Raw genomic sequence first — 21679 nt, forward strand, 5'->3', positions numbered from 1 at the left:
CAGATGTCGGCCACAGGTGATGGGAAATATAATCAGTACTGCTGGCAGGGCCTCAAACGGGGGAGGGGGGATCTTTTGAATGGAAAATGGGGTCGCTTCTGCAGTGGTGTCTAGTGCTCTGAGTGGGCTGAGTGCTCTGGGTGTGCTAATGGATTTGTCTCCTGGGCAATGTTTTCTTGACTTAAGGAGAAGAGAGCACAAAGGGAATCCAGCCTGAGTGGAACCTAGTGCCCCCTTGGTGAACTGCTCACCAGAGGGCTGCCCTCAACTCACCTGAATCTGATCCTTTCTGAAAACATGGTGCCTGTCTGGCAATTGCCAGGATGAGAATCTAGCCTTGCAGCCAATAAGATTCTGCGGAGTAAATGTCCCCAGCGGTTTAGCAGTTGGTCTACTAGCCTTTTATGTCTTATTTAGTCTCTAGCCCCAGTTTCTGAGCGGCTTGCAAAAGAGATCTTCCGAGTGAGCAGAGAAAGGTTTAGAGGTTCAGCATATCTTGGATCCGAGTCAAAAAATATTCCTGCCAGGGAGCTCTATAGCAGTACTCTGATTTTAGTGCTCTGCCCTGTGTCAGTCTGAAGAGGAAGAAGCTAAACCACCCCCACCGCCTCCACAGATGCAGGATATAAATTACTATCCTGCAAGCTGGCCAGAGACTAGATAGAGAATCTAGCCCTCTAACCAGCTTTGACTGTTCAGACTCACTGCACCCGCTAACTTTACACCTCCCTTGTGAAAATATTACTAAAATCTCTCCTACTATGGATCCCAGATTCCCCCCTTCCTATAATTATCATTCCTTTTTGTGACTTTCCCCCTGCTCCACTGTTGTGCGACCTATCTCTATTTTATCATATTTAGGCTATTTTATCCCATGCTTCCTCCAAAAAGCTTTCTGTGGCATCCTTGGTTTTCCTTCTCCATTTTATCCTCATGACACAACCCTATAAAGTGGGTTAGACAGAAGGTGGGGAGAAGGAGAAAGAGAGACTGGCCCAATGGCCTAGCTCTGTGCCTAGACAGGGATTCCAGTCCTGAGCTCCCTGGTCCTGTCCTGACCCAGGGAGTCAGTGTGGTGCCCCCCCCCCCGATGTTGCTGGACTTCTGCTGCCATCATTCCTGCCCATTGATTGTGCTGGCCGAGTCTGACAAGAGTTGGAGCAATATCTGGGGAGGATCACGTCTGCTTCCCCTCCTCTGACCGCTACACCAAATTGGTTCTTACCTCCTACTGGAGTCTCTCTCTGCCTTCCTGGCACCTTGAAATAAATTTAAAAATTGTGTGCATGCACTCGAAAACTTATATCCAGAACAAACTTAGTTGGTCTCTTTATTTTGACTGTGTCAGACCAACACGGCTACCTACCTGAATCTAGATTCCTGGCACCTTGTGTGTGTGTATTTTTGCAACTCAGCTACCCTGCCACCGGGATCCCGTCTCTGCTGGCTGGCCTTGCTGTGTCTGCTCCTGCTTCCTGAGCAGCAGAAGTGCTTGCATCAAGCTGGCCTTGGGAGAGAAAGGAAGTCCCTTCCGTCTGGTGTGGGGTTGAAGGGGCTTCCCGCTCGCTCCCCTCCCATGCAATGGGCTCTTCCAAGGTGTTTTCTCTCTTGTTGTGGTTAGAGGTTGTCCCCACTTTGGGGGCCCAGGGCAGGCCTCTGATCCATTAGCTGTGCCCAGATCTCTCCGTGTGAAAATAATTGATGGCAAAGAGAAAGGGCAACTGCATCAGTGAGGGCCAGAGCAGAAGAAGGCTGAACTCTCAGCAGGAGAGGGTTGGAAAGGGTATTCAGTGGGACCGAGAGATGTGAACTATGGAAGAGGGAAGGTTGGGCTGCCCTTTGGAGCAGGCCAAGTCACTGGGTGAGGTTTGGGAAGCCATGCAGCTGAGGAAATGTGTAGAGGGGACCACTGGGATTTGAGCCTAGAGTTGGGAGAACAGGATTTGAAGGGAACAAATATCAAAGGCAAACCTTGTGCAGTTGCCAGGGTCCCACTCCTGCTCTCTAAAGCATTGCAGTTGAACCCTCAGTACCTTGTCCTTAAAACCGTCTTGCAAGTGGAGATTTCTGGCTCCCTTTGACTCTCTTTTCTGGCTCCCTCTGAGTCGCTTCTTCATTTCTGAGAGAGTTTCCCCCAGCTCCAGCGTGGCTTGAGCTCGCAAGAGGCTGTGGCACGTGGGTGGTCTCTGTAGGTCTAGGGTGCAGTGTATGGGGGCGGGGAGCTCTGCTGCTTTGGAGAATAAAAAATCTCCAGACCATCAAAGTGGCTAACTAAGATCAGACTGTGCAGAGACATAGCATGAAAAAGCCCCGCCCTGTGTTTGCCCTGTATGTAATTTCTAACAATTCAAAACCATGCTGCTTCACTCTAAATGTGTTGTTGGGCCGAATAAGGCATAGGGACGACACATGGCATACACACAGAGGCATGTTCCAGGATTCAGCCCTGGCACTTAAAAATGAAATCTGGGCTTGAACTTTAGCACAAAGGAAACCCTGCCCGGGCTTCTAGGAAATGGGGTGAAGGAGCCTGCTTATCCCTTCTTCTGGGTCATGTTCCCTGGCAGGAGCTGTGAGAGGCAGCTGGGGGTGAGGGGGTGGGGTGGGGCTGAACAATAACTTCTTTATGTGGGGAGCCCCACCCTGGTGGACCAGCAGCTGTCAATGCACCAGTGCATGTGGTCTGAGAAATCCAGGCTCCAGAGAAATCCAGGGGGGGCGGAGGAGGGGGGGCACCTGGCCAGCTCCTGTAGCTCAAGGTCATTGGGGTGAGACAGCCTGCCTACCTTTGTGGGGAGCAGTAAATCCCCAGACAGGCAGCACTTGCTTACTGGGCTGTGGGGCATCCATTCAATCACCTGGCAGGAGCGACTCCTGATTGAGAACCACCAAAAGTGCTGAACATGGCAGGAAAAAAAAAAACAGCTGGTGGAGGAAGGACAAAGGCCTCTCTCCCTCTCTCTGCGCTGGGTGGGTGGGGTGGAAAGTGCTGGCTCGGCTCTGGCACTGCTGCTGCTGCTGCTGTCTCCCATCCACCTGTGACCTTCTACAGGACTGGCCCACCAGGGCGGTGGCAAAATAGCCAGCCCTTGAGGAAGCAACCCCATCTGAATTGTGCTTTCTGGAATCGCCAGCTGTAGGGATGGCACATGTGGGCCTGTTTGGAAGCTGGCGCCCAGAGAGCTAGCAGGGAGGGGGGAGGTGCTGGGCTACCATGGGGGAAGTGTGTGTGTGGGGGGAGAGTGCTTAGATGTGGACCTTGGATGAGAGGCAGCTGCCCACATTTTGGTTTTCCATTGCCTTGGGATTACATTAGCCCATGTGCTCTTTGTAAGGCATGCTCCCTGTTGCGCAGGTGTGGATTGCATTGGAGCGCAGGCCTGCAGAGGCTGCGGCCTAATACTGGGGAATCCAGAGCAAGTTGCGCAGGAGGCGGGGTGCAGATCCAGAGCTGCGATCCACCTGATGACACTTAGTCCTTGCTTTCTCGGAGAATCCCTAAATGCTCTCCCCATCTTCAGGCCAAGCTTTGTTTTCCGGCCTTGCCCCTTCCACAAAAGGAGGAGGTTTCATGTGCTGCTTTCCTCCCTCCCCCTCCCCTTTGCGGAGGGTCTGGTGGTCCAAGCTGCCCCTCCCCCATGCGGAGGCTGCTGGGGCCCATTACTCGATCAGAAAGGAATTTGGTGCCGTTTTTCTGCACACGGGTTCCCTGGGGCTTGCGGTGCATTAGAAACACATGTGCATGGGCCAGGGGCTGCACAAGGGGGGTGGCGCTGGGGGTGGGGGTCTGCTCCTCTCCCTTTCCACTCTAGGGGTAGGGGGTGGGGGGCAGGCAGCAGGGATTGGTGTCTTGTTCCTGCTCTGTCTGCAGAAACCTGGTGCTATTGGTGGGCTATGCAGCAGATGCTTGCAGTGGCCCCAGCCTCGGACGGATGCTTGGTTGGTGGTTCAAACATTTTTGTTGCCTGATGCATTCAGCCCTCCCGTAACTGCAGGCACTTGGGATAAGCCAGAAGCCATAAGTACAGAAGGCTTCCTTTTGGAATTGTGGCCTGGTGGGAGAAGGTGTAGCGAGGGTGTCTCTTTAAACACAAGCTGGTCATGTTTTGAGTATTGTGTGCATGCATGATTTATTTTTACTCAGAGACAGAAAAGTAAAATTGATGACTGCCGTGGAATAGGTGAGCTCCCCCTCCAAAGTGGGTGTGGGTGTGTGTAACTTATCTCCTTTTAGGAGAATTTCATGCCCCCTTTCACATTGCAGGCATTAGGAAACTCTGGAGTCAGTAAGGATCCAGGTGCTGCCACCTCTCATTTCAGAACATCTGGCTTGGGCAGCTCCTCATTGCCCCACACTCCTCTCCTTTTGACTAGCCCATGGTGGGATGATCCAGAGCAGAGGGTTAGGGCCGGCCTTGCAGCTTCACTCGTACGAAGAAGCATGCTGCAACCCACCAGCTCTGCAGGAGGAGTGAGGACCAACACACGGATCATTGGACAAGATCATGGCACTACAAACTACAGAGCTGGCTGGGAGTGCAAGAAAAAAGGCAGCCAGGGCGGTGTAGTGGTTAGAATGTCAGGCTAGGACCTGGGAGACGAGGGTTCGAATCCCCCACTTGGCCACGATGCTCACTGGGTGGCCTTAGGAGGGCCAACCACCAACTCTTAAGCCTAACCTACCTCAGAGGGTTGTTGTGAAGGATGATAAGGGGAGAGCCATGTACATCACCTTAGGCTCCTTGCAAAGGTGGGCTATAAACACAATAAAAAATAGCAGGAAGGGAAGCCTGGGCTCACCTGCTGCTTGCTGGTGGCAATGGTGGGTTGTGCCGCTGGGAGGACCTCAGTGGGGCTCTGTTTAGTGAAAGGAAAACAGCTGCTGCTGATCTCCTTCCATTCCCACCCGTGGGGAGCAATTATATTCCGGGGAGAAGTTGTATGCAGCCCCTGCTAGCAGCCTAATTGCTCGGTTTGGAGACGGGGAATTCAGAGCTTCTCTGCCCCATTCGCATGATAGGGCTGCCAGACATCCCTGTCATTTGTGAAAGGCTCTATCTCTTCCTGTCCGCTCAAGTTCAGATGCCTGCAGGTGCCCTTGGAAATGTTTGACTCCAGCTGCTAGCTTGGGGCATGCTGCGGGGTGGGGTGGGGGGGCCAAACTAGCAGTGGCTAAAGACTACTAAAATTAGCTACCCATTGTTCGAACGGAGGTGAGTGTGGGTGACTCTGCTTTTAGTGCTAGGCTTGGCTGCTCCACAAGGTCACCTGGGAAAAGGGGACACAGAGCCACTCTGGATTCACACAGATAGCTAACCAGTTATCCGCTCCATTCATTCCAAAGGTACCAATTGTGTTATGCGATTTCTCTGCCCAATGCAAGGCAGCCCCCCTTCCCCACCAGAGGCCATAGCTGGACAGCTCAGGCAGGAACACAACATTTTGCAGTGTGGTGGGAAGGTTAGAGTGTTGCACTGAGGCCTGGGAGACCCAGATCTTCGCTTGACTGCGATACTTTCCAGGCCGTGTTCGAAATTCGCCAAGCACATTTTGCTACTGGTGCGGGTCCAGTTGCAACTACAGTACGTGGAGATTTCTGGGCGCCAGTTTAAAATCCTCTGCCTTAGTCCACAGTCAATTCCATTTCCACTGTCTGTGTTTCTCCTCCTTGCATAGCGGGAAGAGCAGATTCTTGTAAGAGCAGAAGCCACTGTCAAGCGGATGTAGTCGAGATCCTAGTATCAGTGTTGGAAGGGATCCCAAGGGTCACCTAGTCCAGCCCCCTTGCGAACAGGCATTCCATTGTGGCAACCATAGCCTAGATTGAAGGTGCAATGTGGCGCCTAGCTTATCTGAGTTTCTAACACTTTCCAGGTGACCTTGGGCCGTCTTCTAGCCAGCAGCCCAAAGTGGGAAGGAAGGGGCACATTCCCCAAGCTCCTTGTTAAAGGAAGGGATGCGTAAAAACACATTAGCTAAACTTCCACTCACTTTTTGTTGGATGCCATGATGTAGAGATCAAAGCATCCTTCCTTCTCCCCCTCCCCTCCACTTGCTTTTCTGATTTGGGCCATTTTTCTCACTGTTTTGTTTTTTAACTGCTTCCCCTGCCCCCATCTCCTTAGTGGAAGCATTTTGGCCATCCTTGATGCTGCTGCTGCTGCTGCTATAGCATGACAAACCCCGCTGCCGAGGATATAGACACTTTGTTAGATTCCAGAAAGTCTATTTGTGGCTCTTTCTATTTTTATTTGCTTTTTTTTATAAAACACACACACACACACACACACACACGGATGCACATGCATTTCAGCCCTAAGCAGAGGCAGTGTGCAGTAGTCATATCTTAAAGTGAGAAGGGGTGGGGGGACAAAACCATTCAGTTGGAAATGGTGGGTAATGTCTGCAATGGAGAGGAGAGAAGGGATACAGGTTTCCTGTTTCCTTCCTCCCAGACTGTAAAACTATAGCAAGCACTCCCTGCTGCATTGGCACAGGGCGTTTTGCATCTGTAGAAGTAAAAAGAAAAAAGAAATTACAAAACAAATAATTTGTTTTTAAAAAATAGAATACCAAGTGTTCTTGCATGGGCTCTGAGGATGTCTCACGGTCCTTTGGCAGCTTGTCCTCAAATTCCTGTGAGCTGGTTTCTACTTCCCTGCCTCCTGTGTCAAGAAAACCCCCTTTCCCAGCTACTTAGAGGGGCAAACAAGGGACACCAGTTCTGTAAGTAGTAAGGCCATTCAAAATTGATAAGCCCGTGTCAGTCTCCCCCCCCCCCAAGTTTCAAAAACGAATGTTTACTGTTTCTCTGCTAGACAGAACACTAGGCCAGATACCAGCTGGGTGAGACCATTTCTAGACAGCAGAACTGGGTAGGTAATGCCATTTTTAGAAAGTCAGCCCAGTTCAAACACTAGGCTCTCTACTAAAAAGCTAATGCCTTCTCTGTGTCCTCATCCTCAAGCTAATTCAAGATGAAGGAGACCAGAATCTGCCTTTCTCTTTGTTCCAGCGCAACCCTTCTGCTTTGTCCAGTCTTCTGAAGTTTTGATGGTTCTACCAAATTTTAGTTTCTAAACTGTTTGCCTCACTGTGTGCTAATCTTCCTCCTGCTTCTCCTCCAATACACATTTCAGCCAAGGTAAAGCAAGTGGGTTGTTAGCCCAGCCCTTCTGCCCCTAGATGTCTTTGTTGGCACTGAGATTTCCTGGATAAGGAAATAACTCATTTAATCCACTTTCCAAACTGGGTTACTGCCTGGATAACAGGGTTGGGTTTTCTCGTTTGTGTTTTGGAGGATGACACAAGTACACAATGTGGAGTCCAGCATATAATGAGGAGTGCAATAGATCATGTCATGGGCGGTAACTAATCACTTCCCCCGCTACTCCTGCAGCAGCCACCAAACGCACAGTACTTTCCAGTGCAGTTGGTGTGCTTCCCCGGGAAAAGAATCTCAGATTTGTAGCAGTTGAACTGAGTGGGTTGAGTTCTGGGGAACTACAATTCTTCCCTACCTTCAGTAAGAGATACTCTCGCTGGGGCGACATCATCTGGCAGGAGCCCAGTAAATTAGTAAGCAGAACTCGTTACCCTTCTGAAAACCACATTGTCTGGAAAGCCCCTAAATCCTCTTGCTTTCTGATGCGCTCCCACCCCGAGCTGCCCTGCCAGCCCCTGTCCGTTGTTTCTTCGTTCTGCAATGCCACATGCGTCGACGTGCTCTTTGTCGGTGTTTAGCTGCCTATGTTGGTTCAGCCTCATTGTTCCCCTCAAAACGGCAGCGACTTCACGGCTGCGAGGACATTCCGCCCAACTAATCTCTGGCTTTTGATTCCATGTTTGTGTGTGTAATATATAGTATAATTTGCGGGCTATATAGATCTCATTTGTAAGCTGGAGGCCAACATGAAATAATACGGCCCAGGCTGAGGTTGAAGGTGTTCTTTCCTCTTCTCGATGGGCTGTGAGGACACTCTAAGGAAGGTGAGTTGCCCCCCCCCCCAGGTTGCCGTGGACTGTCTTTCACAGTGCTGGACCCTGGAACCTCAATCACGTAATGTCCCTAAGGAACCTGCTTTCACAGGGCGTGTGTCCAGATTCCAAGAGGAATCAGCAATGTGCATGCGAGCTAATGAATTCTCCAGGGACAGAATAATTCATGCTGATAAGCCCTGAGCACAGATTGATGTGGTCCCCATCTCCTAAGCCGTATAAATTTAGGTAAGAACCCCACAGCCATTTTCCCACTTGCTATTGACCCTGGTGAATATCCGCAGGACCCCCATTAGGATGCTACAGGTTCCTGAGCATCAGAATACCCCGATAGTTCCTTAACCAGTGAGAGATAACTACACAAGACAGATATTATACAGGAAATCAAGGACATCCTCGTTGCCTTTTCCTAGCTTCCTCAGCCCTTGTTGGCCTCCAGTCCCTGGCATCTTTCCCATCTTGCCACCTTCTGGAGCTGGCTTTGAGTATCCTGGCATGTTTGCTGGCGCTGCCTCAGCGCCTGCGTGGCCTGGGCCAGTAAGACGTGTGCCCACCAAGGGGACTCGAGTTCACATCCTGCCTTTGTCGCTTGCTGGGCCCAGAGGTGTGCCTGATCACAAGGTCTTCTCCGAAAGCAGCTGCGGCTATATTCCCGGAAAGAGCCTGGTTCTGAGCTGCCAATTAGCGGATTTGGCTTTTTGGATTAGATCAATCTCATTTGTGCCATTATCTGTGTCCGGCTCCCTGCAGTGTGGCTGTTGCCTTGCCTCGCCAGCCATGGGAAGGGTGCTGCATGGCACCATGCCTTCCCACTATGGGGATGATGGCTGTACGACCCTTGCAGGATAAATTGGGTTTGGTGTGAGCCAGAAGCTTAGCATCCCACTATTAAGCTGCTTTATATGTTGACACCTCTTCTTCAGTCCTCTGCTATTCCCACTTGGGCAGCTTTGTTGCTCCTTTTCCATGCCAATCCCTGCCCCAGCTGTGCCACCCACAGTTCTCTCCCCAGAGTTCTTCCAGGGAGGCATGAGTTTTGCAGAGGCTGAAGAGTATGACCATGAGTGTGTTAGGTTCTCTTGCCAGTGGTTAACTCATTAGATTTTCTTGTCTTCATACATGAGGGGCTGAGAAGGGATTGTCCATAGCTTGTTTCCCTTCAATCCTGGCTTGGGCTGGGTGCAGTGCCTACCTAACAAAGAAATGCTTAGCCAGCACATTCTCCTTCCAGTGCGCTAGTTGGTGCTGCTGCAGCTCTTCTGGTGCATTCACTGACAGTGGGGAGAAGAGCAATGGGGCGTTGCACCTTTTCCAACAGCACTAGCACATGCTTGTTCCTGGATGGGAGGAAGGACCCACCAACTCTGAAGGCTTTGGATCATGGATGGGGAACATGAGGGCCTTCCAAATGTTCCAGGACTCCAACTCCCATCAACCTCAGCCAGAATCACCAATGGTCATGGTTGATGAGAGTTGGAGTCCAGGAACTTCTAGGCAGCCACAGGGTGCCACCCCATGGTTCAGTTGCTACAGTTTGGGGTTAGGTCTTCTATAGCCCCCTCTCTATATAGGTTGCACCTGGAGATTTCCCTGTGAATCTGGTCAAAGGTGGAGCTTACGGACGCCACACATTACTTCAACAAAAACCTGTTTCTCAGATGTGCATTTGCAAAGGTAATGCAGAGGGAGCTACAGTAGTACCTCGGGTTACATACGCTTCAGGTTACTACAGACTGTGCTAACCCAGAAATAGTACCTCGGGTTAAGAACTTTGCTTCAGGATGAGAACAGAAATCGTGCTCCGGTGGCACGGCGGCAGCAGGAGGCCCCATTAGCTAAAGTGGTGCTTCAGGTTAAGAACAGTTTCAGGTTAAGAACGGACCTCCGGAACGAATTAAGTACTTAACCCGAGGTACCACTGTATTTGTAAGGGAGAAACAGCTGGGGGTGGGGGTGCCGAACGCTAACTGAAGATGCTAATTTCTCCCTATATATACCCCGGAGTGCAGGATGAGTTGTTTCTCTTCCAGCTGATTTTCTAGCCTCTGATGTGGAGGAAAAAGCAGGGGGGGAAACTGTTGGGGGCAGGGGCAGAACTGGCTCGCGTCGCGTTGGCACTGAAACACCAGTTTGCAATGGAGCAGTGATGTTGGCCCCTACCAATTCTTCCCTGAAAATGCCCCTACCTCCTGAAAATGAATGTTACAGGGCAGAGACCCCAGTGTTTGCCTTGCAGTGGGTAGTTTCGCTCTAAATTGCTTCGCAGCGTCTCACGATGGATGGTGCTATGTGCACTTGATACCAAAGATGTATAAATTATATTGCGTGGAAAATAAATTATGCAAATCAAACTATTTACATTCTTCTATTTTGCATAGTTCCCCTTCTTCAATGAGCAAGTTCTGAAAAGGATTTAGAGTCCTCGGGCAAGAGCTCGGGTGGCAGAAAACAGAAGTGGGAAGGGATCTGAGAGAAGGGGGAACAGGGGGCTTGGAGCAGGTGGGCGGAGCGCAAGGAGGTAGCTGGCGCCATTTTGATATCCTGCACACACCACTAATCAGCAGAAGTGCAGCCTGACTATGAATATCAGACTCTGCCGACGTCATTCCAAACGTGTGTCTACAATCATGAGAGCTAGAAACTTTTGTTATTCTTATAAAGCAGCTTGCTGGCAAATTCTGCATATGTGCAGAACGCACATTATGCTCTCGTACCCAGAGTTTACAAAACCCAGTATCCCAGTGATGGGGTGGTTCTGCTAGATGAAGCAGAGCCAAGTGCTGTGCGCACACATATGCCTTCTTTGTTTTGGGTCTAACATCTTAAAATGTCCTACTGATGAACCATTCATCAGTTCCTGCTTTCATCAGCCACCACCACCATGGCAGAAGCTGATCACCCTTCTGCATAGCAGGGTTTGCCTTGGGTACATAGATGCAGGAATGTTGAAGGGCAAACCAGAGTGCTATATAGCTCCTGGTGCATTTCCTGTTTTTCCCCGACAAATCTGAACTTACTTGCAACAATAATCCCAAGCAGGAGAGAAACTGACAAAACCATTTAAAGCTGGGTTAGGGAACCAGACTCCTGGGGATGGTGTGTGGTCCTTGCCCTGATTTCAGGCAGCATTCAGCATCCTCCAGCCCTTCTGCCTCCTGAAGCCCCTCTTCTGTTCTCCAGCACACTGTCCATCTGTCCGCCCCCATGGCATAAAAACCCTGGCATTGCTTCCACTTTGGAAAAGGTAGAGTGGGATTGGGGTGGTACAAAAAGAGTGCTATGCCTTCCTGCAGACCCCACCCACTCTTGATGATGGCTCTGCCTACCACTGGCTGTGGCCCCTGTTTGACTTTTCATGTGACCCAATGAACCGTCATCAGAAGAAGGTTCCCCACCTCTGATTTAAAGTAATGCACTGGGCAGGCAAATCATATTGGGTCTCTGCTCTCCATGTCCCCATTGCAGATGTTCCACACTGTTTGTACTACGCAGGAAGCTGGTAAAGTTTCCAGAAGGCAGACTATTGACATTCTGGCACAGGATCTAGTCAAAGAGACATGCAAATTTAGAGCACTTTCTGTTTAGAAAACAAAAAGGGTTTGTTTGTTTTTTAAAAAAAAAATGCTGACAGTTGTATAATTTATCAAGTTTTTGTGTCCCACTTTTCCTCCAAGGAACTTCGTGTACAGCAGAGGCTGGTCCATAAGAGTGAATAGGGCTTTGCCCCACTAATCTCAGTCTGGTCTCAACCAGACCCAAAGCTCTGGTTCGATCTACTGTTGACCACCTGTCCTTTGCCCTACCCATCTCAATGGGCATCAGCCTCCATTGTCAGTGTGATATATGGAAGGTTATCCTATTTAATTTAATCCCCTGAGGTGTATGAACAGTGGCCAACCCCAATTTGCTTAGGATAATATGGTGATAAATAACAGAACAGTGTAGTTCAGCCTTGCCAACCCTGGCGCCCTCCAGATGTTGTAGACTACAATTCACATCAGCTCAAGCCACAGTGACTGATGGGCGTTTTAGTCCAAAACATCTGGAGGGTGCCAGGGTTGGCAAGGCTTGTATAGTCTCTTCTGTTTCTGAAATTCTTGTTATCTGAAGGTATAAAGTGAAAACCAGTGTTGGTAGCATTGGGGGTTGAGTGCTGGGCTTGGATAAAGGAGACCTGGGTTCAGATCCATATCCAGCCAAGCAGCTCATTGGATGGGCTTTAGCCAATCATCCTTACTTGGCCTGCAGTGTCTCTACAAATTCGTTAATGAGGATAACACCAGATAGCTCACATATAGGCTGCATGAGCTCCTTAGAGAAGAGTTGTGGAATCTGACCATTCTTGATGCACCAAGGGTTCCATTTTGATGCCAAGTCAATCTTCAGATACCACTCATTGACACTAACTGATAAGCAGAAGCATAGGGTTTAATTCTGCAATGGCTGAGCAGTTGCCCCTGCATGGCTGTGTGAAGGGGTTTGCCTTTAAATCCCTGCTAAAACAAAAAGAGGGGTAGAGAATTAGTTACATATTGCTGCTTCCAAGGTGAAATCCTGACTTGGGTACTTCAAAGCACCAAATCACCCAATGACATACAATTGACAGGTGGGCAGCCGCATAGAGCCAAAAACGTTATCCAGCTCTGCCTTAGAGCAGAGTTCAACCTGGGATCATCTGTGTGCAAAGCACGTACTCTACAGGAGTGTCCTTCAACCTTAGGTGCCCAGATGTTGTTGGACTACAACTCCCATCGTCCCTGGCCATTGGCTCAGCTATCTGGGGATGATGGGAGTTGGAGTCCAACAACAAATAGGCACCCAAGGTTGAAGAACACTGCTCTATATCAGAAAGCCATGGCCCCTGCCTGTCGGAATGAGACAGACAGATAGATAAATAAATTCAGTGTATGCTTCATGTGACTCCATGTCTGCATAAGCCATAGTTACCAGACGTCCTTTGTTTCAAGAGATGACCTTTATATCAGAGCTTCATAGCTGTATTGAACAGCATAGCATTGGCACGACAGTCCCCAAGTCTCTTCTCTTGCCTCTTAAAAAAAATCCTTTGGCAAATCAATTGCAATACTGTTTATAACATCATTCTCATTTAATCTCATCCAAACATTTGAGTGTCCCTTCAGGTTGTTTGGGTAAAAATATGCTATTCTAAGAACCAACAGGCAGCTTACTTTTAGCTGACGTGGGTGCTTTCAGCACACAGATGAACTGTCTAACCATTTGCTGTTTGAAAGGCAGCAATAGCCAGTAATAAAAATCTGCTTATAATGCTATGAAATGCTGATGGCTTTGGAAGGCTAAAAAGACCCATAGGCAAATATTCCCTCCCAGTTTTATGAAATCCATAGGTGCCCTCTTTCATCCAGCTCCATAGATGTGTAGAAAAAGCTTAAGAATTGGGTTTCTTTTTCTGTAGGTTTCTTTTCCAACACCCCCTTAATATACATGTAGTATTAGCTTAAGAATAGTATTCTTCCTCTCCCCCCGCCCCCAATCAATTTGGCTGAAGGTACAGTCAAACAACAGATGTCATGTTTTTTCCAGTTTGGTCACAGTAAAAAGTAAAGGACCCTTGGATGGATAAGTCCAGTCAAAGGTGACTCTGGGGTTGCGGCGCTCATCTCGCTTTCAGATCGAGGGAGCTAATGTTTGTCCACAGACAGCTTTCCAGGTCATGTGGCCAGCATGACTAAACCGCTTCTGGCACAATGGAACACCGTGATGGAAGCCAGAGCAAACGGAAACGCCGTTTACTCTCCTGCTGCAACGATAAATATTTATCTACTTGTACTGGTGTGCTTTCGAACTGATAGGTTGGCAGGAGTTGGGACAGAGCAATGGGAGTACACCTCATTGCAGGGATTTGAACTAGCCGACCTTCTGATCGGCAAGCCCAAGAGGCTCAGTGGTTTAGACCACAGCGCCACCTGCATCACAGTAACCCTCCCCAAGTCATGAAAATGCTGAGCATCCTCTATTCTTACTATGGCAAAATAAAGACCTACCAATCAGCAACCTCAGCCCAGGTACAAGACCAGATGTAATCAGTGGGAAAAGCCCCAAGGAGGGGCAAAGCTTACTCCAAGGAACATGGCAGCATCGTGCACAGTGATTGGGGAAAAGGAGTAAGAAGGCAGGCTTGTAGTTTCAACATTACTGAATCAGGCTACAGGCCTATCTGGACCAGCAGCCTATTCCCCACAATGGCCAACCAGATGCCTCTGGGAAGCCCTTAGCAGCCCACCCATTTTCCTCAGCAACTTTAGAGTCAATTTAGCATTAGAAATTGGGATAGAAAAGCTAGGATGGCTCCTAGAACCTGGGTTGTGGGCGCCAAAACAGAATGTCTAGTCACCTTTGGGGGGGCAGCAACACCTTTTATTTATTATTGTGATAAGCATGAAGTAATGCGCAAGTCACATAAGTGACACCTTGTTAATATCATATGTCTAACATAAATTGTTAATACGTTTCTAATTTGGTGTTTAAATAAAAATATTGGTACCATACTTCAGTTTTCAAAATATTCTATTCTTTATTGTTACACTCCTTATATTGTCTATCCTTAACATATACTTCAAAGCTTCAAAGCACATACATTTCAGTAATCCTTGAGTGTCAGCCAGGCACAAAAAAATGGCACCCAGACTTTTTGAGGTGCTTGCAAATGGAGAATCTTTAGGTGCAAAATGCGCCTGGCTTCCTGCTAATTTCGAACCCTGAGAGTCATACTGCCTCTAATATGGGATCCCATTGGTAGCCTTATCACCCATGAATTTGTCTAATCCCCCTTCAAAGTTGGTGGTTGTCACCACATACTGTGAATCCCACAGTTTACCTATGCGCTGTGTGAATCAGAACTTCGCTTTTGTCTACTTGAGCCGCCTACTCTTCTGCTTCATTGGGTGGCCCCGAGTTCTAATATTACGAGAGATGGAGAAGCTCTTTCTCCACAGCATGCATGGTTGTATGCCCCTTCATCCTGTTACACACCCACCCTCTGCTTACTGCCTTGATCTAGCTAAAATGTGTGTGAACGTGAGATGGGGAGGTTTGGGCAGAGCTCCAGCCTCCCTTGGCAACTGTTCACTCCCTTCAGTCGAAGACAGTCATATGCTGTGAACAAAGTGTCATCTGGTGGGGTGTCTCTTCTGTCAGTGGGTTGGAGGTGGGGGCCTTGCCTGGTTGCAGTGGGCAGCCCAAGAGCTGCATTATTTTCTGTGGACCCTTCCAAGGCCTATATGCCAGCAGTAGGCAGTTTACTGTGTGGAAACTACAAAAGTAAACACATCTGACTTTATTCTCCATCCAGGCAAGCAGGAGGTGTTATCAGCACACAAAGACACATCTCTGCCAGGCAAAAAACACACTGAGGATGCAGAAGGACCAGAAGGAGAGGCCTAGAGGGCTGCATTAGGCCCACAGGCCTGAAGTTCCTCACACCTCCTAATAGGTTGAGGGTGTTGTGGAAAACTAAAAAGGTGACTGTATTCAGGTGCTTGGTGCTGAGCCTGATAATCTTTAAGGCGAGGGCTCATAAGCAGTAATCAGGAAGAGGCCTTACCAGGCTGCTAGACCCTGGCAGGATGCCAAGTGCTGATGCCAGCCTTGCTCCCTCTTCCATATCAAAGGACTAGACTTATCACAGAGAAACAAAGAGATAAACCAATGGTGTAAGCAACTTCTGCTAAAGCCAATATTGTGATGAGATGTGGCTGTGGAAGGTTTTGGGCCAGGGAGTAAAGACAACCAGTTCATGTTGGGAGTTGAGAACATGTGTCAGGCCTGCTGGATGAGGCCAACAGGCCCATCTAGTCCAGCACCCTGTCCTTGCATGCCTGCGAGCGGGAGCCCTCTGCCCACCTGCGATTCCCGGCAACCAGCATCCTTCCTCCTGCCAACGGAGTTCCCCTTCTGACTCTAGCAGGATTCTGGCCCAAGGAACCGAGGTCATATGGCACCCCGGCCTTTACTGGAATGCAAACAGCCAAAGAATTTGGCAGGTCAGCAAATGGAGCGCATGATGCCCAGGAAGAGACACAACTCAGCAAACTCCCACTGTAAGCTGTGGAAAGGCCGGGCAGGGAAGGCACCTCCCAATTTGCCATGAGAGGATGGCGGTAGGTGCAGCATTTGGGGCCAGCTGCCAGTGAACACCTCCCCCCTCCCTCCCTCCCTCCCCCCCCCCACCACCCAGCCTCCCTGTAAATCACCTCCTTCCTCATATGAACTGTGTCCCAGCTGGATGGCAGTGTGGTTGCCATGGTGACACAGAGATGCTGGTTGCTTTGATAAGCTGAGGGAGTCTCCCCCCCCCCCCTTTTCGGTCTCTTCGCCCACACAACCTGGACCAATTCTCCGTGCTCCTTCGCATGAGGTCTCGAAATGAGGTTGCGAAGAGAACAGAACCCCCATGTGCTCTCGGCTAGGGTGTGAAAGCCTTTGGTTCTGATTTCTGCTGGCTGATTGGCAAAGGATGGAGGGAATGGCTATACCCCGCCAGAGATGGAAGAGAGGGTGGTATCTTGGAGACGGTTTCCATGGAGGCCCCTTCACATAAGCCCTGATGGCTCATTGATATGCTGCTACTGCTGCTTTAATTTCACTATTTCTCCCTCTCCGCCTCTTAACACCCCACCCCACTCCACCCCTCACATTCTTATTGGGCAGCAGGCAGTTCACTGCCAGAAGCGTGAGTGGGTCTTACTCCCCAGGTGGGCAACAATTATACCATCCTGGAGGGGTGAGGCCTCTGCTGCAGCAGCGCATTCATTTCTCCCCATTTAGCAGAAGCTCCTCCCTCATCCTTTTGCATGTGGCCTGCGGGCACATGCAGCATTGAGGAGACAAGGGGATATGGGCGGAGGGGATCTCTCTCACTTGAGCACAAAGCACCTGGAACTGATACCAGCCAAGCATCTTTCTTGCGCATCAACGAGAGAGAGGACAAAGGCAGGTGCTGATTGGCATTTTTAAAAACCGTGTTCTAATAGTTTTGTAGGGAAGCAAATTTAGAAGTAATTCAGTATAATTTGAATAGAAATACAATACAGGCGACTCCCCATTTACGCTGGGGTTACGTTCCGAGGCACCACTCATTTAAGTGCAATTGTGTAATGAGAACACAATTGAAAAAGCCTGCAAATGAACACCACAATCGCTCCCTCCAAACCTTGCTCAAGCTCCCCACAGGCCTTGATGCAAAGGCTTGTGGGGTTGCTAAGCACTGTTTTGTGCCATTTTTGTGCTTCTTTAAGGCTATTTTTGCCCCTTTTGTGCCACTTCTGTGTTTGCGGTGATTGTGCCTGCCCAGAGGCATAGCGCAGGGGGTGGGGCACACTGGGCACCACACCGCGGGGAGTAGCACTTACCATGGAGCCTGCAGCGCGCCCGAGCTACACATCTCTCCTGGAAGTGACGCGGTGGCTCAGGCACCTGCAGGCTCCGCGCTGCCCAAAAAAGTAACACGGGTCTGCTGGGCACAGGAGCAGAACATGAATTGGGCTCTGGGATTCTGGCGCACCCTGCCCCATCCCATCCTGCAGGCACCACACCCACCCACATACCATCTTGGGGTTCTTTCGTCTTTCAACCAGGCCTAGACCTAATGACCTTTCCAGCAGAGGATCCCCTCAAACAGAAGACTGTCCCCCGTAATGTAGGAGATGTTGTACACCCTCTCTTCATCGCTCTTCCCTGCTGTTCCTCCTCTGGAAGTGAAGTTGGGGTAGATGTACTAGCTGAAATCTTGGGGAGCGCCTCTCCTTATCACAGCATTGCCAGACAGAATGTAAAACCAAAAGGGCGGGCAGGGTTGGATGGCGGGCTGGAGGAGCAGCCATGTTCTAGAAATGCTTGCTCTACATCATGGGTAGGCAAACTAAAGGGCCAGGGGCCGGATCCAGCCCAGACCCAATCGCCTTCTAAACCTGGCCCACAGACAGTCCAGGAATCAGCGTGTTTTTACATGAGTAGAATGTGTGCTTTTATTTAAAATTCATCTCTAGGTTATTTGTGAGGCATAGGAATTTGTTCATTTTTTTATTTCAAAATATAGTCCGGCCCCCCACAAGGTCTGAGGGACAATGGACCGGCCCCCTGCTGAAAAAGTTTGCTGACCCCTGCAGTCTACATCATGTTGCGGGGGACTGGACATTGCAGCACATGCTGCAATAACCCACTAGGGGCCGCTTGTCTGTGGAGACTGAGCCTACCAGTGTAGGGAACTTGCCTACACTGATGATATCAAATATGGCAGCCTGCTTGCTTTACCTACACAAGTTGACAGGAGGAACGGAGAGCCCAGTCGGATCCTGCATGCACAGGCCAGTCCTGGGTTGCATCTGTTTGGGTGAGGAACTTTAGGCCCCATGGCTAAATGCAACTCTTCTAGGCTTCTCTATGTGGCCCTCATAGCTCTCCCTGCGCCCTCACAGGCCCTCCTTCCCACCCAAGTGCTTTTGCCTGGCTGGAATGAGTCCTTGAAGCCTGAGAATGCCTCTTGCTAGTCTGGGATGAGTGTTTAGAAACAGGCAACCAAAGTGACCAAGAGGCTGGAGTAACTCCCAAATAAGGAAAGATTACAACATTTGGGTCTGGGGCTCTTTAGCTCTTTAGTGGCAGAAAGTTCAGAACAGACAAAAGGTCTGATTCAGCAGAGCTTTTCTTAGGAAATCTACTGAAAATAGTTTAATTCAAATGACTCTATGTCTGTGCATGCACACAAACCAAATATAGCCCATCTGGGAATCACACATGAGACAGGCAGTTTGCTGTTGCTCAAGGGCATTTTTAATTTCTCTGCTCCAGGCATGCTCCAGGAGGCCTGGTCCTCTGAGGGTGCCTGCTGCCCAATATACATGGTGCTTTCTATAAATAATTCTCAAATTTGTGGAATGTGCATCTTTGGGGGACAAGTGGAAGGAAGAGCAAAGTTTCAGGGGTGATAGAATAGGATTCCAGAGCATGCTGTGGATCTTTCCTCACTAACCAAGACACTGGTAGATGTATCACCCTATGACAGTGAACATCATCTTTGGATTTGTGTGCCCATCATTTCTTCCCCTAGACTCCAAATGTGATTTGGAAGGAAGCAAGTTTGGAAATATCTGTTGCTTTCTTTCTGTTTCCTGGGGCACGGCTTTCAGAGGGGTTGAAATATATTATGTTGTAATGCAAGGCTTTCTCTGGAATGAGGGGCATTCTCTGGACATGGCATTGTTGTCCTTTACTCAGAACTGTGTTTATTGTGCATCATGTGCAAGCACCACACAAATACCGAATTCAGCATCCTGAGGGTCAACTTTCATTTTATTAAAATAGTATTTATTGTGTTGGTCCATAGACCATACCAGGAAACTTACGTTTTATTTTAAAAATCAAGTTTGTAGACCTTAGGGGCTAAGAAGAGTGTGTATGAAGGCCACCAAGTTCTGTTTGTCTCCCTGCTACTCGAGGGCTACAGGAGCAGAACCAGTTTGGCAAAAAATAAGCCAACATGTACAAATCTGCTTAATCCAAGCCCTAGCCTCCAATTTTACCTAGCACTATATCTGCATTTCCTCAGTGCAAGAGTTAGATAGTGAAGGATTTGCGCAGTCCTGCCCTTATCTGTACATGCTTCTCTGAACCTGTTTGTGTGATTCTCTGACTTGCAGGGCTTTGTACACTTACGAAGATGACTCCGATAACCTGAAACTGGCTGCTTCGGGAAGTGAGTATTCCTGTCCCTGCCCTTGCCTCCTTGCTGGGCAACCTTATGTTGCTTAGCCGATCCAGTCCTGGCAGTTCTCGGTGCTCCACCAAACTTCCCTCTCCTAAAACAAAAAAACCAAAAATCCCCTTTTTTCTTTTTAAAGTATATTTTTTATTAAGTTTTACATAACAAATTTAAATTCAAACACATCATTCACCTCTTCAATTAGGATTCTCTGAATCCCCTCCACCCTTCCATGGTTACCATTATCAGTCTTTTTTCCCCCTTCTGCTTATCTTATTTTCTTTAATTTGTTAAAAAAAATAGCAATTCATTTTTCCATAGTTTTTTGTACATTACAAGCATTACTCAAATCCCACCAAAGTTTTTAGTTGTTTACAGTGTTCTCTTAAGTACATTGTAAATTTTCCCCATTCCTTCTTAAAATTCTTCTCTTCCTGGTTTCTGATTTTCCCAGTCAGTTTCGCCATTTCGCCATAGTTCATCATCTTCATCAGCCATTCCTCTCTGGTTGGAACTTCGTCTTCTTTTCATCTCTGGGCCAGTAGTATCCTCGCTGCTGTCGTCGCATACATGAATAGACGACAACTAAAAATCCCATTTTTTTCAACAGGATTAGAATTGAAGTGGCATGGGGTGGGGAGGTAAATGGCCATGAGCAGTGGCAAGGGCACACCCCGTAAGTTGAGAGATTAGTCCCTTTTATCATGTGTTCCTCTGTCTACCCACCTGAAGGGCTGAAGTTCAGTGCTGTGTCATCTGCTCTGCATGCAGAGGTTTTTGGTCCAGTCCCTGGCATCTCCAGATACCAAGATTCCCTGCTTGAAACCCAGAGAGCCTGCTCCAATCTGCACAGACCGTACTGAGATAGATGAACCAGTGCGCTGGCTCTGTGAAAGGCAGTGCCCCATCAGGTCCCTAAGGGAAAAAACAGTGTGGTCTGTGACCCATAAAATCTGTCTCTTTGCTTCTTCAGCTGGCGGCCTACAAGAACTCTCCAGCCATTTTGAGAACCAGAAAGTGATGTACGGATTCTGCAGTGTCAAAGACCCTCAGGCCACCCTCCCTAAATATGTCCTCATTAACTGGGTAAGTCCAAGAAGAGTCTGGGAGGTAGCTTGCTCTGTGCTGAAGGGGAGCAATATTAAAGTTGACGGGGCCACACAAAAAAAGGACCTTGGTACTGCATGGGAAGGGAAAGTTCCACCAGTTCAGCTTTTCCTCCCACTATGGTGAGACAAGGAGAAATTCAGCCTTCTTTATGCACAGGAATCTTCTCGGCATCTGGAGCTGGCAGCCCTGTTCAAACTAGGGTGGAGAATTCAGAAACAGCCAAGTGTTTCTCAAACCTGGGTCTCCAGCTGTTGTTGGGCTACAACTCCCATCATTGCTAGCTAGCAGGGCCAGTGGTCAGGGATGATGGGAGCTGCAGTTCAACAACAGCTGGAGACCCAGGTTTGAGAAACTGAATGGCGAAGGCTGATGGTAGGTCCCTGGTGTTTCAACCGTAGGCCTAATTGTGCACAGTCTTTTTCTACCTAAAGATAATCTCTGTGTAGGAAAAAGCACCAGCCCATCATTTGTGAAGGCTGGCATGAGTGCTGTTTGGGCTGTGAATACAGGGGCACATAAAGCTGGCTGGCTCTGAAGAGGCCTGTAATGTGGAGGTTGATCTTTCTAGCAGAACCCTTGCTGACTGCTGGGTTTCCATTGATTTGTCTGCACTGCCCTCTAGTGGAACAAATTCCATTTCCTTAATGAATCTGAAAGGGTAGACCACTCTGACACATTGGGCTGGCTCCTTCTCCTTCCCACTTTCTGTCCAGACTTGCTTCCTATCCTACCTGACATATCCCAGCTTGTGACAATCTTTAAATACTGCTTTTGTGGACAGTTCCTTTCACTAGGCCTTTTTAAAAATGTCTTTGTAGAAATATGGCTTTAACA

General features: G+C 48.9%; 1 protein-coding gene across 8 annotated transcripts in view; it reads left to right on the forward strand.

Annotated features, from left to right (window-relative positions):
• Positions 1-21679, forward strand: part of DBN1 (drebrin 1) — a 40027-nt gene that overhangs the window by 3819 nt on the left and 14529 nt on the right. For 3 of the 8 annotated variants that reach the window (XM_079964259.1, XM_079964260.1, XM_079964263.1), the window contains exons 1-3: positions 16719-16972; positions 19674-19729; positions 20709-20821. In XM_079964259.1, coding sequence (XP_079820385.1) covers positions 16830-16972; positions 19674-19729; positions 20709-20821 — 312 coding nt within the window. In that variant the 5' untranslated portion in view covers positions 16719-16829. Of the gene's footprint in view, positions 1-16052; positions 16077-16718; positions 16973-19673; positions 19730-20708; positions 20822-21679 lie in introns of those variants that run through there. The other 5 variants (XM_079964261.1, XM_079964265.1, XM_079964262.1 and 2 more) reach the window with 4 other exon arrangements.

This window comes from Podarcis cretensis (genome assembly GCF_951804945.1).
Source record: "Podarcis cretensis genome assembly, chromosome: 2".
In the NCBI taxonomy this organism is placed as follows: Eukaryota; Metazoa; Chordata; class Lepidosauria; order Squamata; family Lacertidae; genus Podarcis; species Podarcis cretensis.